This window comes from Tachysurus fulvidraco, chromosome 18, assembly GCF_022655615.1.
Source record: "Tachysurus fulvidraco isolate hzauxx_2018 chromosome 18, HZAU_PFXX_2.0, whole genome shotgun sequence".
NCBI classification, from domain to species: Eukaryota; Metazoa; Chordata; class Actinopteri; order Siluriformes; family Bagridae; genus Tachysurus; species Tachysurus fulvidraco.
The window spans coordinates 16,674,438-16,692,519 of record NC_062535.1 but is presented as its reverse complement, the minus strand read 5'-3'; the positions used below and the strand labels follow the sequence as shown (position 1 = coordinate 16,692,519).

Genomic DNA, 18,082 nt, shown 5'->3' with positions numbered 1-18,082 from the left:
ATTTAGAGATGTCAATCATCCTACCATGAATGCCTTTGCACCGGGGGAGGAAACCGAAGTACCCGGAGGAAACCCCCGAGGCACGGGGAGAACATGCAAACTCCACACACACAAGGCGGAGGCGGGAATCGAACCCCCAACCCTGGAGTTGTGAGGCGAATGTGCTAACCACTAAGCCACCGTGCCCCCTTTTAACCAAATGAATGAATTAATTTATTTTTATTTTCATAATCAAAATGTGTTCTGATTGGTCAAGAGCAGTACTGTGTATTCTGACTGGGTTGAGCGTGTGCACCCAGTGCATTCTCGTGCTAATGAGCATGAACTTCATACCTGAAACACCTGTGATATTAATGATCTACAGTACAAGGTGTTCCAGGAAGCAAATTGATACAAAATATTTTAGTGATGTTTAGAAAAAGAGAAAAGCTACTGAAAGGAAGAAAGTGAAGAAGCAAGTTCTTTGGCATTCCAAGAAGAATTGACTGAAAGGTTTCACTGAAACATTTTGAGGACACTGAAACTTAAGATGGTTTAATCACAGGTGACTTAAAGCGTTGTGTAATGTGTTCATCTATGAGTTCATGCTTGTTGGTTGGTTAGGTCCCTTTATACCTGCTCAAACAAACCAACACTTAACATTGTTCATATTTACTACTGCTTTATCCTTTCACTCTAAGGTCATTGTTAAGTCATCAGTTAAGGATTCAGAAGAGTATAGTGTGTTCTAATCTAGCCACAGGGGTTGCCATTCAGTGATTTCTGTGCTTGTCCCAAACCCGGATAAATAAAGAGGGTTGCCTCAGATTTAACCATGTGAGTCGTCAGTGTGAATTCCACACCGGATCGGTCGAGGTCCCGAGTCAACAACGACCGCCTACTTCTCTGTCGACCTACAGGGTGCCGGCAGAAATTGGGCTGCTGTTGGTCGAGAAAGGAGATGAATGAGAAGGGCTTATAGGCAGAGAGAAAAGAAGAAAGGCAGTTCTGAGAATTAAGGTTGGTGATAGGAAAATAGGTGATGAGGAGTTGATGGGCAGGTTTGGTGTTAAAAAAAGAAACCAAGAAAAACAGATGGTGGTGGACTTTGCAAAGTGGATGGAAATGGCTTATTTCCAGAAGAGAGAGGAACATAGAGTTGCATATACTGTAAGAGTGGAGGTAGGAGTACGCAGGTAGATTACATTCTATATAGACAAGGCAATATGAGGGACATTATAGACTGCAAACTGGTGGAAGGAGAGAGTGTAGCCAGGCAGCATGGTAGTAGTAGTAGCCTTTATTGTCACTGGTCACAGGTACCGTGAAATTAGCCATCAACCTGTCCATACATACAATACATACAATATGACAAGGGGGGGACAGGACAGGAAGACAGGGAATTGAAAAGAAATACAGCATAACATGAGGGAAGGGAGGAGAAAAAAACAACCCCCAGACTATGCTCCGGTGGGGAGTACAGTGTGGGAACAGGAAAAACACCTCAGCAACATAAGCACATAAACAGTACGCCATAAACACACGACAGGGGAGGGGAGTGGGGGTGGTGGTGGAGGTAATCTAGCACAGGCAAGCAGCCATCAGGTCCTGCAGCCTTTATCTTCGGCGCTGGTCACAGACCCGTTTGTCAGACTGGCGGTACAAAGCGGCGAAGGCGTGGGATGGGGGGTGGGGGGAGTGCATATATGTATATATGTGCGTGTGTGTGTGTGTGTGTGTATGTATAGGCCTGGAGAGTCGTTGCTCTCGGCATCAAATCTCGGTGCCTCAGTCCGCAAGATTGTCATAGCAATACACAGCAAGTTGCCATGGAGACAGCCTTGATCAGGTCCCAGACAGAGTCAACGATTCTCAGGTGTCTATGGAAATGGGGGAAGGAACACAAGAGCGTCTCGCTGCAGTGCTCTTCCAGGGGAATTGTTGTTCCAGCAGCGGCCTTGGCTAAGGCCAGTGCTGATTGAGGGGAGCCGAAAGCAGATAAGATTGGGTTTGTTTGGTCTTGGGGCGAGTAGACGCATTCCAATTTACACGACTACTCTCTTAGTCCATTCTGCTCTCCAAATCGATCCATTTTTCTTTCCAAAGTTCTCCATGATGTTAACAGTATCCAAAGCAGTGAGCCTCACCGCGATGTTATCCATATTGCGGTTAATAATCCCAGCCTCAGTGCTGACCGCTCTGCCCACTGCATCAATCATGACGGGCAGCCTTGGGAGGTTTTGGACAGCTGTCACCGTTTTCTGATTTCCTCGATAAACCAGGGCAATGCCTACTCCAATCAGCAGAACTCCTGTTATCATGGTTCCGAATAGGTAGATGTCTTCAATTAAATGTCCTCCACGGAAAGAGCCACCAGACACATGACCTGCCACCTCTCCCACGCGTCCATCGTATAGCCAGCTGTGAACGTTTCGGCAGGGCAGTCAGGTTCCCCCGAACCCAAGCTTCTCGTTGAGAAGATGGTGTCAATTTCATTGAGAGACCAGTTTATCAAATCCATGATGTTTTTTAGTTTGGAGAGCAGTGCGGAAAGAGTCTCTCAAAGTATAAGACAATAGACAAGACGAAAGGAGCAGAGCAGGGAAATTAAAGGGGAGGGAGAGGGAAAGAAAATGTGACCGCCTTCGTTGAGAGCCAAAAGAGAATCATGGGATGATGGGCATGGGATGGTGATGTGTAAGATGTCTCTGGTGGCCAGGAAGAAGAGGACAGGAAAGGTAGAATAGAAGACCAAGAGGTGGAAGGAAGAATGTTGTGAGGAATTTAGAAAGAATATGAGACAGGCTTTGGGTGGTCAGGAAGTGCTTCCGGATGACTGGGAAACTACAGCAGAAGTGATCAGGAAGACAGGGAGGAGGGTGGTAGGTGTGTCATCTGGAAGGAGAAAAGAAGATAAGGAACATGGTGGTGGAACAATGAAGTACAGGACAGCATTCAGAGGAAGAGGCTGGCTAAAAAGAAGTGTGATGTAGAGAGGACTGAAGGAAGTAGACAAGACATGACAAAGACCAAACAATGTATGTCAGGTTAAACACATGGGAAGGTAAGATGGACTTGGACAGATTAGCAAGACAGAGAGGTAGAAATGGGAAGGAGTGATGTAAGGGTGATTAAAGATAGACATACTGTAGAAATGTGCTGACAGGTGAAGAGAGTGTGCAGAGAAGATAGAAGGAGTATTTTGAGGAGCTGATGAATAAAGAAAATGAGAAGGAAAGACAGGAGGAAGAGGTGAATGTTGTAGAGCAAGGAATAGGAAAGATTAGAGAGGATCTGAGGAGAATCAAGTATGGAAATGCTGTTGGTCCAGACATACCTGTGGAGGTGTAGGAAGTGTCTAGGAGAGACAACAGTGGAGTTTCTATCTAGTTTGTTCAACAGGATTTTAGAGTGTAGGAAGATGGCTGAGGAATGAAGAAGTGTTCTAGTACTGATCCTTAAGGAAAAGGGTGATGTGCAGTGTTGTAGCAACTACAAAGGTATAAAGTTGATGAGCCACACAAAGATGTCAGGATCACACCCGGACTTTTTACCTGTCCAAACATTAGGGGCGGTCCTGCAGTTGTCTCTTGTCCCATGTGTTTTTGTTACGTTTCGGCCCAGCCCTTGTCTAATCCCTTCCCGCCTCAGAACACCTCTTCCTCTTTATCCAATTATCTGCCAATTTATTCTCAAGGCGACACTGAATCCTCATCAGTATGTTGTCTTTCTTTTTTTCCCAGTGTTTCCTGGTTTTTGTGTTATGCTCTATTTAATAAATCGTGTTTTTTAGCTATCCCCTCGTTTGGGTATGAATTTTACCCGTGACATCACCAGTTTTTCTGACAGAAGGATTCTGCCACTCACAGACCCAACAGGATAGCCTCTAGCTTAGCACTGAATGATTGGAAGAGCATCTTTTTGGACAATTCTTTCTGCCCTTTTAGAACTTTTTTCCCTGAAATTTTGGTTTTATTTTTATTTTTATTTTATTTTTGGTGGACATGGCTCTGCATCTATACCGGTGGGGGGTAGCGCTCTGCTTCCTGCTTCCTACAGAGGACGCCGCCTCACATTTTGCTTGATTTGCTGATTTTTTGTTGTTTTCTTGGTGCCCTGTGACATCACCTGTTCCTGTGGGGGACATCACCTCACTTCTTGTCCACGGGGGGATGTTGCAGGCCTGTATCGGTTTGCCTTTCCTGTTTTTAGTTGTTTGTTTTTTGTGTGTGGACATTTATTTTTTTTGCTTGTATCATGTAGGTGGAGGAGGATTTTTCCCACCCTCCCGCCTTTCCTGGACATGGGTCTGGCTGCAGCTTGGCAGGGGTTTCTGCCCGGCTGTGGCCACTCTGGTTACGTCATCGGGTGCCTCGCTCTCTCCACCTGCCTCACCGTGTGCCTTGCTTCTCCCATCTGCCTTTCCACATGCCTTGCACCCCCATCTGCCTGCCATGTGTCTCAATCCCCCCCAACTGCCTCACTGTGTGCCTCGTTTCCCACTCCTGGATCTTGCCTGGATCATGGTTTCCCCGGACTTTCAGGCATGATGCGGGATTTGCGTGCCAAGAGCTACGCTTCGAGGTGGAGTACTCTCAGGATCATACCCAGACTTTTTGCCTGTTGGAACATTAGGGGGCCTTTTGGCAGATGTCTTTTGTCCCATGTGTTTTTGTTTACATTTTGTATTCACATGTCTGCCCCACCCTTGTCTAATTCCTTCCCACCTAAGCACTCCTGTTCCTCATGTGTCTAATTGTTTGTGTTCTCTTCATGGTCTCTTCTTCGTGTCTCTGTTCTTTGAGTTTTGGTTTCAATTTTTCCCAGTTTTTGTGTTGTTTTATGTAATAAATCATGTTTTTAGCTTTCTCTGCATTTGGGTCTGAATTTTCTCTGTGACGACACCCATTTTTATGACAAATGTAGCTATGGGAAAGAGTGGTGGAAGCTAGGCTAAGAACAAAAGTGGATATTTGTGAGCAGCAGTATGGCTTCATGCCAAGAAAGAGCACAACTGATGCAATCTTTGTTCTGAGAATGTTAATAGAGAAGTACAGAGATGGACAGAAGGAGCTGCACTCCATCTTAGATTTAGAAAAAGGGATGTGGTAGCTCAGTGTTTAAGGTGTTGGGCTACTGATTGGAAGGTCATGGGTTCGAACCCCAGGTCCACCAAGCTGCCACTGCAAGGCCCTTAACCATCAGTTGCTCAGTTGTAAGTCACTCTGGATAAGGGTGTCTGCTAAATGCCGTAAAACGTAAATGTATGACAGGTGCTGAGAGAGGAGCTATGGTACTGTATGAGGATGTCAGGAGTGGCATATGACAGCAGTGAGATGTGCTAAAGGTCAGAAAGAGGAGTTCTACAACAATTATCGGCTTTGAGTCCCTTCTTGTCTACTATGGTGATGGACAGGTTCACAGGTGAAGTCAGACAGGAATTTCTGAAAACAATGATGTTTGCAGACAGCATTGTGATCTGTAGTGAGAGTAGGGAGCAGGTGGAGGAACACCTGGAATGGTGGAGGTCTGCTCTGGAAAGAAGAGGAATGAAAGTCAGTTGTAGTAAAACAGAATGCGTGTGTGTGAATGAGAGAGAGGGAAGTAGAAGAGTGAGGTTACAAGGGACTGAGGTCAAGAAGGTGCAGTAGTATTTGGGGTCAACTGTCCAGTGTGATGGGGAGTGTGGAAAAGAGGTGAGTGCAGGTGGAGAAAAGTGTCAGGATTGTTGTGTGATAGAAGAGTGTCAGCAAGAATCAAAGGAAAGGTGTAGAAGACAGTAGAGAGAGCAGCTCTGCTGTATGGGTTAGAGACTGTAGCAGTGAGGAACAGACATGAGGTGAGAAATGAGGATGATGAGGTTCTCTTTAGGAGTGACGAGAATGGACAGGATTAGGAACGAGCACATCAGAGGGACAGCTCAGGTTGGCTGTTTTGGAGACAAGGTCAGTAAAGATAGTTTGAGATGGTTTGGACATGTACAGAGGAGGGAGATGGTTATATTGGTAGAAGGATGTTGGAGAGGGAGCTGCCAGGTAAGAGGTCAAGAGGAAGGACAAAGAGGAGATATATGGATGTGTTAAATGAGGACATGAAGGTAATTGGTGCGAGAGTAGAGGATGATGAGGATAGAGTTAGGTGGAGACAGATGATTCCCTGTGGTTACCCCAATGGAAAAATACGGAAGAATAAGAAGAAGAACAGTATAGTGTGTTCTGATTGGTCCAGAACAGTACGGTATGATTGGCTGAGTGCCGTAAGCCTGTTCTGATTAAGTAATTATTATGAACTAATTATTTCTTGACAAATGAGACAACATGCTAAAATTTTATTTTTTTTATCATTACTATTATTAGTCGAGACTAAGACCATGTTTAGCAAAACCAGTGACCATTCACACATGCCATGACAAGGCTGAGGTTGGTTAGTTACAGCTCAGGAATCTTGTGTTCTCTGGCATCATTTTGTTTTTTCTCTATATGAACTTTAGGGTGTTCCCTGTAAGAACCTGCATAGCAACCCGACCTTCTATCCTACACCAAATAAACACAGGTATTTAAATGCTGCTGTGAATTTTACCCATCATATGACTAAAAATATGTGCAAATGTCACACACTATGCCAAACTGAAAGCATGCAAATGTCTAAATTGTCTTTGTATTCTATGGCATTTTGATTACTGTTTACTGGAACTACGAGGCTTAAACCTGTTCAGACTGTCAAACATTGTCCACGGTGCAGTCATTCCCACACTTCATACAGAGTGTAAATTTCACTCATCTTTAAAAACAGATTCATGATTCAGTAAAATGTTTTTTTAATTATTAATAGAAGGTTATACACAAACCACCAAAGTCTCTGTGACACAAACAACAAGTCACTGTGAGCTTAATAACACATGAAAGTTAAGACAACAAATATACCCAGAAATATACACATTTTTATATGTCCAATCTCACGTGCCCAAACGTTCGACTGGCTGTGTACGTTGTATGTGTAATAACCTGTAATAACAACCTGCATAACATGTTCATAATGCTAACATAAGGCACATAAGGTTATAATTATTTATGAAAAGGAATTTGAGTTTATAGCCATATTTATAATGCATTAAATAAAGTGTTAACAGCATAATGCATTATAACACGTTATAAACAACAATATAAATACAGATCAGAACTGCAGACTGACATAATGATGCTCAGCGATAAACGAGTGTTTAAAAGAGTGTAGAGTAACTAGCAGAATGGTAGAATAAAGTAACTCACAAGCTATATCATGTAAATACTATAAAAGTGAATAAAAAAATAAAACGGGAAAATTGTTTTGCTTGAAGTCAAAGTAATGTTTTATTTCTCACTTTAAAATAAATACATTTTATCACTAAATTCAAATATTTTCATAAATGTGTCTTACTAAAATTTGTTTTCTAACATTAAGCTCTGATTATTTCACTAAGAAAAAGATGCTCTAATTTATAATAATAATGCAGTGTACAACACTGAGCTTGTTTTTGGTATGTGTGCTATAAAGTGTTATAATCTTTAATTATTGAGAATAATAAATATAGCTATGAAGTGTAAAATGCCTGTTCGTGAATCATTATGTGTGTATACAATGCATTATGAATGCTTTATAACATGTTCCACTTTATAAAATCTTACAGCTTATGTCAGGGTTTGTAAGATGTTAATAGCCTCCTGACACCTTCATAACACCTTCAAGCCCTGAATAACATTCACATTGTGGAGTTTCTGCAGCCAGTAACAGCCTTTAATCAGTAACAGGTTTGTGTTTATCGGTCTCGTTTCCTCACTATACTGTTTATACCATAAAAATATCCCAAAGCCTTGAGAAGACCTTCCCGAAGTTATCAAAAGCTCAGTCTTAACGAGATTTGAATCTAATGTTGTTGTAATACACCGTGTACAATTTAACATCCTTTATTCATCAAACTTAAAAAGAAGAGGTTGAAACCCACGTCTGCCCTATTATCATTTGCATATCCGACTCTGACCCGACAGCAACCTGCTCACTGTGGACCCTGTAGGTTTTGCGGTAATACACATCATGATTTAGTGTGCTGCTGTAAATGTACAAGTATACAGTATATATCACCATGGATACAAAAAGCCAAGAAATGTATTAAAGAAATATTATTAAGAAATACAGGCTATTTATTTCCTGAAAGAATTTTGCCGTAAAAATAATCCTGCTGGAGATTTCATCGCAGTGCGTTGAGGGTCGTACACGTTGTCCTGGATCGGTTCAGTGGCACAGAGCATGACTTCAGTAATAACGACGATAAACTGTAAAGGAACATCAGAGGAACACAAAATGAGTCATGTGTGTTACAGGTTTTGTTTATTAAAACTCCGCTGGTAATCGAGATGAACGTAAAAGCGCTCCGTCACCTCTACACTCACCCGTGGCATTAGCTGCAGACTGGATTAATCGAACAGCTGGAGATGGAGACTGGACGACATGAACAGCTGGAGCTGGATTCTGGACGACATGAACAGCTGGAGATGGAGACTGGACGACATGAACAGCTGGAGATGGAGACTGGATGACTTGATAAGCTGGAGCTGGAGACTGGATGACTTGATAAGCTGGAGCTGGAGACTGGATGACTTGATAAGCTGGAGCTGGAGACTGGACGACTTGAACAGCTGGAGCTGGAGGCTGGACGACTTGATAAGCTGGAGCTGGAGATTGGATCACCACAGAAGGCTGAGAGGCAGGTTGGACCACTACTTGCCTCTGCTGATGGGTGACCACCTGACTCCCACCAGCGTGGACGACTTTATAATTATAAGAATACATGGATGGAGATGTGTCTGTGGATAAGCGTAAAAAACAACCAGACAAACAAAATCACTCAAAGTTCTGTAGCACTCATCCTACACAGGCAGCCTGGAGTCTATCTGAGGGGACTCGGGGCACATGGTGGGGGACACATTGGACGGTTTGTCACAGTGCATGTCTTTGTACTAGGGAAGTAACCCAGAGAACTTTTTGATGCCAAAATCCTTTAATTAATCAGTATGGTATAAGAATGAATTAAACCCCTTCTATATGACCTACTGCTATAGGAAAATGATCCACGTCATCATAGTAGCAGTGAACACGTCTTTATCACGCCCCCTTGTCTTGGGTTATTTAACTATTGCAGTGATGTGATAGTGCAGTGTTTAGTCGTTGCAGTGTTTAGTCGTTGCAGTGTTTAGTCGTTGCAGTGTTTAGTCGGGGCAGTGTTTAGTCGGGGCAGTGTTTAGTCGGGGCAGTGTTTAGTCAGGGCAGTGCTTAGTCGGTGCAGTGTTTAGTCGGGGCAGTGCTTAGTCGGGGCAGTGCTTAGTCAGGGCAGTGCTTAGTCGGGGCAGAGTTTAGTCAGGGCAGTGCTTAGTCGGGGCAGTGTTTAGTCGGGCAGTGCTTAGTCGGGGCAGTGTTTAGTCGGGGCAGTGTTTAGTCGGGGCAGAGCAGTTTGGAGCACTGACCTGGTCTGAATTGCTGTGGAGTGTCAGATGACTGCAGGTTGAGTGCAAAGCCGGGATATGGTGGAGGAGGATCGCTGCAGGAAAGAAAAAGACATGGAGGAGGAAGATGAAGCTCATACTTTCTGTTTTATTTCAACCAATTAGGATAATAATAAATGACTTATTTTTTCCTGAGGTTTGATATGGTTAGCATTGTTTTGATGTCTTGTTCGCAGAATGTAGGCATACAAATCAGAGCTGTTGTAAAAACCTGAATAATCATTTTATAAATATTTAAAGTAGTAACATAATATGTTTATAGTTCTCACTAATCCCTTTTACACTGCTCATGGTCTTCATGACCTGATCTGTCATTCAACACCATCCAATAGAATTTCTGACCTTTAAAGACCTCAGTGCTGCACAACTCCAGATGTTTTGAATAAGTAATAAACTGATATCTGTGGGTCTGTGGTGCTCAAGCACACAAAACGTAATACTACATTAGCATGTAATTGTTGGCTAGCTGACTTTTGTTCTTTTGCTAACGTGAAAGCAAGTGAATGTAGCGGAAATCGGGTTAGCGGTTAGCTTGTGCTGTCATAGCCAAGGCTTGGCTTCATGATCAGCATGATGCTGCTGGAACGGAATCTAACAAACGTTGTTTTATATCAGCTGACCAGTGCATCATTTTACTGTATATTTGAAAAGAAGGAAGTGGGGAGAATACTGTAATATTGTCAAAGCAACATAATTATATTGCATTGTTACTCCTTATAGTAACACTATAGTAAACTCTATCCAGAATGACATGGTTATACTGCTGTATCATCATGTTTTTAATAATTATTTTCCTTTTCAAAACATCACCACTGGATCTTTATACATACATAAGAAATAATTTGTGTCCAGTGTAATATTTAATTTATATTTCATTTCATCCTTAATGAACCAAAAACATTAAACAGAAACGTCAATAATAATCGTCTTGATCTTGAAAATATTGTTGTCAAATAGCTACACACAGACACACACAAACACACACAGACACACACAAACAAACACAAACACACACACACACACACACACACACACACACACAGACACACAAACACACACACAAACACACACAAACAAACACACACAAACACACACACACAAACACACACACAAACACACACTAACAAACACACACACACACACACACACACACACACACACACACACACACACACACACACACACACACACACACACACACACACACACACACACACACTTACCTGACTTTTACGTTCTGTTCAGTAGAGAGTTCGACGGTACTCTTCTCAGAGCTATAACGAGACTAAAAGATAATACAGATAAACCTTGTGTGTATGTGTGTGTTGTAGTGATGAGTGGGTGGGTCACAGGTAAGATTCCGTATTGAAACAGAATGTCAGATGCCTTAGTGCTACAGTATGTTGCTGAACAGGTTCCTCAGCATTTTTTTGCAGAAGGAAGTGAATTCCATCATTGAACTTTAGAGAAGTAACTAAAGGGTGATTCCCCTGTTTACCTCAAGCAGCAGGTCACGTGAGTGAGCGCCGGCCTTTTGCCCCTGTGATATGCTGAATTTCAGTGATTCAGGAGAGTGTAGAGAGAGACAAGTTTCACATTTTTAACACAAGACTTTTGTGCTTCAAATTAATCCAGCATGACAATGTTCCAGTGCACAAAGCCCCATGAAGACATGGTGTGGAGGTTAGGGATGGAGTGGAAGAACTTAAGCACTGACTCTGACTCAACTCCACTGAACACGTATGGGATGAATTGGAACTGGAATCTTCTCAACATACCAGAATGTTTTTTTTTTTACAGAAGAGTGGAGCTCATCATTACTGTGAAGAGTTATCTCGGTGGTCTTAAAAGACACCAAGACCAAAAATACTAGTCTATCAGTAAACATTCATTCAGTTCATTCCAGGTATTCAATTCATGCCTGAACACTAGGATTTTTGGTCCCCTTACAAAACAGGATTACTTTTTTCCAGAGTTGGATTCCTACTTCAATTAAATCAAAATCTGTACTGTTTGCTGAGGTACCGAGGTATTGTCAAACCATGTCGTCATAGAGCCGGACTTGTGCACATGGACAATGTTTGACAGACTGAACAGGTTTGAGCCTCGTAGTTCCAGTAACAGTAATCAAAATGCCATAGAATACAAAGACATTCTAGACCAGGGGTTCTGCAACCCGTGGCTCCGGAGCCGCAAGTGGCTCTTTCATCTGTCTGCTGAGGCTCCCTGTAGATAATATTTAATTGAAATTTATTTTATTTAGTTAGTTTTAAAAAAAAAATTTATTCTAAATTCTAAGATCATGATGCTCTTGTAACATTAAAATATACCATGTTTAATTTTTTTGTCACTCAAAATATGCGTCATAACTGCCGACTTGCGAAATCCGACACACAGAAGCAGACACATTTTTGGTTTGCTGCAGCCGGCAAGTTCAAATTTTGATGTCATGCAGGGCTGTGAAGTGTCATGCATTGAGAGTGACAGTCACGCATTTTGGTCTTTTCTCACGCTCTCCCACCACACATCGTGTTTCTCACAAAGAAATACTTTTTGACTATTTATCATATATTTAATAAGCCGCAGCGCCTAAAATTTATCAGTCCGCACCGCTGTCTCTATGGAAACGGGCAGGAATCAAGCGCGTCTTAGTACTTAGTCGAGCCTGACACTTATCAGCCAATCAAAAAAGAGGCTACACAATAACCATTCAGAAAATAGCACTATCTGGGAAAGATTTAACGCAACAACCAATGAAAAAAATTGGTGTTGCGAGGAGGTTTGGAGATGTCACGCTTGCCTGTCTTCAAAACTTCATGCCATGAATATGAAGATGACTCAATTAGACATTGAACATTTTATTTGAAAGTAACCTTCAACCCAGCATCTTTTTTCTTAAGGTTAGTTCAAACTGTTCAAAGTATTTTTTTTTTGCTTGCAGAAATAAAATTTCGTTTACTCGGTAGCAGTTCATTGATTTCATAAATGCAACACACTACAGTTTTTTCTATATTTTCCATAAAGGTAAAAAACAATATATGCAGCATTATTTTCATTTTAGATGACAAAAGTGTTTTGTGGCTCCCTGTGTTTTCTGTGGGAAACGGGTCCAAATGGCTCTTTGAGTGTTTAAGGTTGCCGACCCCTGGTCTAGACAATTGCATGCTTCCAGTTTGGCATAGGACCATGTGTTTGACGTTTGCATATTCTTTAAGTCATATGATGGGTAAAATTCACAGCAGCATTTAAATACCTTTGTTTATTTGGTGTAGGATAGAAGGTCGGGTTGCTAGGCAGGTTCTTACAGGGAACACCCTAAAGTTCATATAGAGAAAGAACAAAATGATGCCAGAGAATATGAAAGAATTTCAACCCAAGATTCCTGAGCTGTAACTAACCAACCCCAACCACAAGCCCTTGCTGGATTTTACCTCAGCTTTGTCATGGCATGTGTGGTAAGCTTGCTCGTCGGTGACAGCTCCCTTCAGTACAGTACTCCCTTTTATTCCAGATGTTCCCAATGACTCCGGGTATTGGCAGGGGTTTGGAGGATGAGGAGAGTGCAGATGAGTATGGTGAAACCTGGAAAACAGGTCTGGTATAATTTTTCTGGTAACATTTCACTCAGCATTCCGTTTAATGACAAAGGTACATCTAAGTCTATGCAAACTAAAAAACATCCCAGCTGACACACAACTGTCCAAGTGTGTGCCAAGTCATGTGCAAAGTCATGGACACATACCTTTGGTACTGAGGAGAAGGAGACTGCAGTGGACTATGGGGACCACCCTAAATCCCAAAGATAGATAGACAGAGACAGTGAGACAGTGTGTGGTTTACAAGCATTTGGGTTGTCTGGCAGAAATGAAATGAGAAGATTAGGGTGAACTCGATAAACCCCACTGACTGAGGTTTACCTCCAAAAGGACAGGGTCTGTGTGAAAAGGTGTCTGATGGGTGTAAGCTCTCGGCTGTAGAGAACTGGTGGAGTCCAGAGGTGGGCCAGGATATGGTGGAGCAGGAATGTTTTCCATGGGCAAAGAACTTAAGAAGAAAAAAAAGAGGAGGTTTAGTTTAGATTATATATATATGTGTTGGTGATTCTGTCTCTTTCTTACACATACTGTATTTCTGACATGGTACCATCCTATCAAGCAGGTCTGATCATTTAGGTTTTTTTTTAAGAATTTACAGCATGTCTAGATCTATGCTACCCAAACCACTCCTGGTACAGTATGGATGTGCAAGTGTCTAGGCTTATTGTTAATACCACACTAGCCAAACTCAAGTCCAGACCGACTCATAACAGAGTGAAGATCAAGACCATAAACTGTCAATTCCTTTTCAAGCCCTTTTGTTTCAGATATTTTACACCAAATTTGTAAATTCTTCTCAGAATGATGGAGAACCTTACAGAATCAGCCTGGACAATACAGAAGACACCACAAACAATATTTTGTAGAAACTCTCTTTTTAGATCAAGAACATTTTAGTGATACCAGTGACCGTTATCAAGGCAAGTCTGAGTACAAATGCCGATAACTCAATCCAGAAAATGTCTTGAGCGCAGACTCCTAGCAGACACTGCAAGACACTGAGCAGGACACATACCTATGGTGTTGACATCCAGGAGACTGGTGATTATAAGCACCACACTACATCCCAAAGATAGAGAGATAAAAAGAGCATGGTTTCAGATGCATTGCAGGTGACATGGAGCGAGGATGAAGGTTGTTTGTGTCGAAACCTTGTTAACCCCAATCCTATTACTGGGATTTACCTCTTCAGTGGTGTAGCATGTGCGAGGAGGTGGCTGAAAAGAGCAGGGTCTCTGCTGTACAGCGCTGGATGACAGAGAGTCTAGAGGCGGACCAGGATACGGTGGAGCAGGGATGTTCTCCACAGGCAAACATCTGGAGATAGAAAAAATGTAGAAGCTCAGCATTCTTTGGTTTTATAGATGATCTATGACTTTATTATATATCCTTTTGTAACTTTGTGTTTTTGTAACATCCTGACAAACAGGTCTGGTATCATTCTGTCACTTAGCATTTGCTTTGATTTGTATTTGAAAAAAAATAAATAAATAAGATAAACCACTGCTGGTACAAACATGCCAAATTGTGCTGGACATGTACCTGTTGTGCTGAGGTCCAGGAGACTGCTGGTGATTGTAAAAGCCACACCACAATATATCCCAAATATAGAAAGATACACACAAAAAACACGGTTTTAAAAGTATTGCAGATATCTTGGAGGCAGGAAGAAGGATGATTGTGTTGGAACCTTGTAAACTCATGTCACTGGATCTTACCTCTACGTTGGTGTAGCGTGTACGAGGAGCTGGCTGGGGTCTCTGCTTTACAGAACTGGTGGACTCTAAAGGTGGTCCAGGATATGGTGGAGTAGAGATTTTCTCCATAGTCAAAGATCTGGAGAAGAAAGTTGAGTTATCTCCATTATCTCTATCTGACCTGCAGTATAACTGTGGTAGAACTTGAGGTTTGATTATCTTTAACAACCTGATTATTTTGAACACATATTTACTACCCTACTCTACTGTAATAACGTTTTTCATTGAGATATGGAAAATGAGTGCAACTGTTAACATGTCAAAGCCTTCTGTAAGGAGATGTGAATGGATGGAGTCTCCAGTATCAGAATATTCATAAGAGCTAAAAGAGAAGCATTGTGCGCTGCGTTGTTCTACTGTCTTCACTTTCTCCGTATTTGCATCATTTTAAACGTTTCTCAGCTTTGTCGCAGCATTTAATCTGGTCTCCAACATTCGATGTTGCTCATGTTGTTGCAAGTCTCAGCTATCATCCAGGAGACAATTAGTGATAACGCAGATGCTCACTTTGTCAATTGCCTATAGTATGTTGTGTTCTTTATTTTATAGCTCCAACACTAATTATCTCAATTCTGCTGTAGTTTCAGAATTGAAGACATTACGTTCTATGCATTTTCTCTGTAACATGACATTTTGTAAAAAAATAAAACACCTTCAGACTTGCTGTTAAAGGTAATTCCGTGTCGGGAAGGTAACAGGAACTCAACTTCAATAACATTGGCAATCATTTTTAATTAATAACTTTAAGGAAATTCTTTAATAAAAATCTCTCATAATAAAAATCTTCCAATAAAACTACATTTAACTCTAACTTCACTACATGGCACCAGTTAAACATAGACCACACACCTACTATAACTACTAATGCACACACACACACACACACACACACACACACACACACACACACACACACACACACACACACACACACACACACACACCCAAACACACACACACACACACACACACACACACACACACACACACACACACACACACACACATAGAAACATACACACATACACAAACATAAACACACACACACACACACACACACACACACACACACACACACACACACACACACACACACACACACACACACACACACACATACCTGTGTTTTTGATAATGAAGACAGAACAAGAGCAGATATTTGGATGTGTTTCCGAGGCAAGCTATCAGGAAACTGACAAAACCTTTATGGTGTTAGAGAGATGAGGAGAGACAGAGAGAGAGAGAGAGAGAGAGAGAGAGAGAGAGAGAGAGAGGGAGAGAGAGAAAGTAAGAGTCAAATTCCCCTCATAACTCTCATACCACATGCCACAACAAGAAACAGATGAACCGAACACAATAAAACTGATGATACTGAGCTCTATGACAGAGGTGTGAGAAGCGAGGTCTTTTCTCAGGTGTGAGACCTCAGCCACATCTTAGGTGTGTGTAAAGAATCAGACAGTCTAAATTTACCCAGAGTGTATTCATTCATTTGTGTCAAATAAATACAGACATATACATATAGATGTCCTAGTTTTAGTTGTTATTAACTTTCTCAAGCTTATTTAATACTCAACAGTTATTCCATCATTTTTGGTTGCTTTTTTATGAAGTAAGTCTTGTTGTTTCTGCTGATTTATTCCTATTTCTTTTACATTGTAATAAAACTCTAATTGAATTTCAACAGATTGAATTTCTCTGTAAGCGCTGAGTGAAGTATGAATAAGATATTTACAATAAAGGAAGAGGAAAGAAAAGTGTGAAGAGAAAATGGGGAAACATGAGAAATGGACTGTTACAGCGGTTTAAATGGAGATCATGTCATGGCAGCTGTGGGCCAGCAGAGGGACCTCACACACACACACACACACACACACACACACACACACACACACACACACACACACACACACACACACACACACACACACGCTGTAACCGTTATCAAAGTTCTATCAATCAACTGATTTAAAAATGTCACCTCACCAGCTCATCTGAGTTCACAGCATCTTCCATTTGAATTCTCTGCCACATCTCTTCAGATCTCTTCATGGACACTAGTGTGAGAGACATGTGATGAGCGAAATGCAGATCAAGTGCTTACAATTTAAATCTATAAAATTTAGACAGATTTTCAATATTTTTTTTAGATTTTCTTTCTCCACAGCTGAAGCAGAATCAGTGCACGTTAGTCGCCGCCTCTTCTTCCACACAGCATGGCGTTCGATATTGATGCCCCTGCACAACCTGTCATCATTGAACAAACTCCACATCCACCAGTCATCATTGAACAAGCGCCGCCTCCTGTAGCCTTCCAGGCTGAATCACAACCAACCAACCACACAATACACTGAACAACCAACCACACAACACATTGACCAACCAACCACACAATACACTGACCAACCAAACACACAATACACTAACCAACCAACCACACAACACACTGACCAACCAAACACACAATACACTAACCAACCAAACACACGACACACTGACCAACCAAACACACGACACACTGACCAACCAAACACACAACGCCCTGACCAACCAACCACACAACACACTGACCAACCAACCACACAATACACTGACCAACCAAACAGACCAACCAACCACACAATACACTGACCAACCAACCACACAATACACTGACCAACCAACCACACAGCACATTGACCAACCAACCACACAATTCCCTGACCAACCAAACACACAACACCCTGACCAACCAAACACACAACACCCTGACAAACCAACCACACAATACCCTGACAAACCAACCACACAACACACTGACCAACCAACCACACAATACACTGACCAACCAAACAGAACTACCAACCACACAACACACTGACCAACCAACCACACAACACATTGACCAACCAACCCCACAATACACTGACCAACCAAACACACAACACACTGACCAACCAAACAGACAACACACTGACCAACCAAACAGACCAACCAACCACACAATACACTAACCAACCAACCACACAACACACTGGCCAACCAACCACACAATACACTGACCAACAAAAAAGACCAAACAACCACACAATACACTGACCAAACAACCACACAATACACTGACCAACCACACACACAACACACTGACCAACCAACCACACAAACACTGACCAACCAAACAGACCAACCAACCACACAATACACTGACCAACCACAAACAAAACACACTGACCAA

The 18,082-nt window shown here is 41.9% G+C and overlaps 1 protein-coding gene across 2 annotated transcripts; it reads right to left on the bottom strand.

The window, feature by feature from the left end:
- Positions 1-6,779: 6,779 nt before the first annotated feature.
- Positions 6,780-16,103, bottom strand: LOC113663301 (extensin-2-like). 2 transcript variants are annotated; one of them, XM_027178518.2, is made up of 14 exons: positions 15,989-16,103; positions 14,830-14,947; positions 14,654-14,679; positions 14,296-14,428; positions 14,127-14,170; positions 13,433-13,559; positions 13,258-13,304; positions 12,947-13,097; positions 12,769-12,830; positions 11,014-11,065; positions 10,739-10,800; positions 9,477-9,550; positions 8,406-8,819; positions 6,780-8,288 (listed from the first exon to the last, which is right to left on the bottom strand). In XM_027178518.2, exons 2-14 carry the CDS (start codon positions 14,935-14,937, stop codon positions 8,269-8,271), a joined length of 1,320 nt encoding a protein of 439 aa, XP_027034319.2. In that variant the 5' UTR covers positions 14,938-14,947; positions 15,989-16,103; the 3' UTR covers positions 6,780-8,268. The 2 variants fall into 2 exon arrangements, with proteins under 2 accessions (XP_027034319.2, XP_047659515.1); XM_047803559.1 differs by having other exon boundaries at positions 14,654-14,676.
- Positions 16,104-18,082: the final 1,979 nt, after the last annotated feature.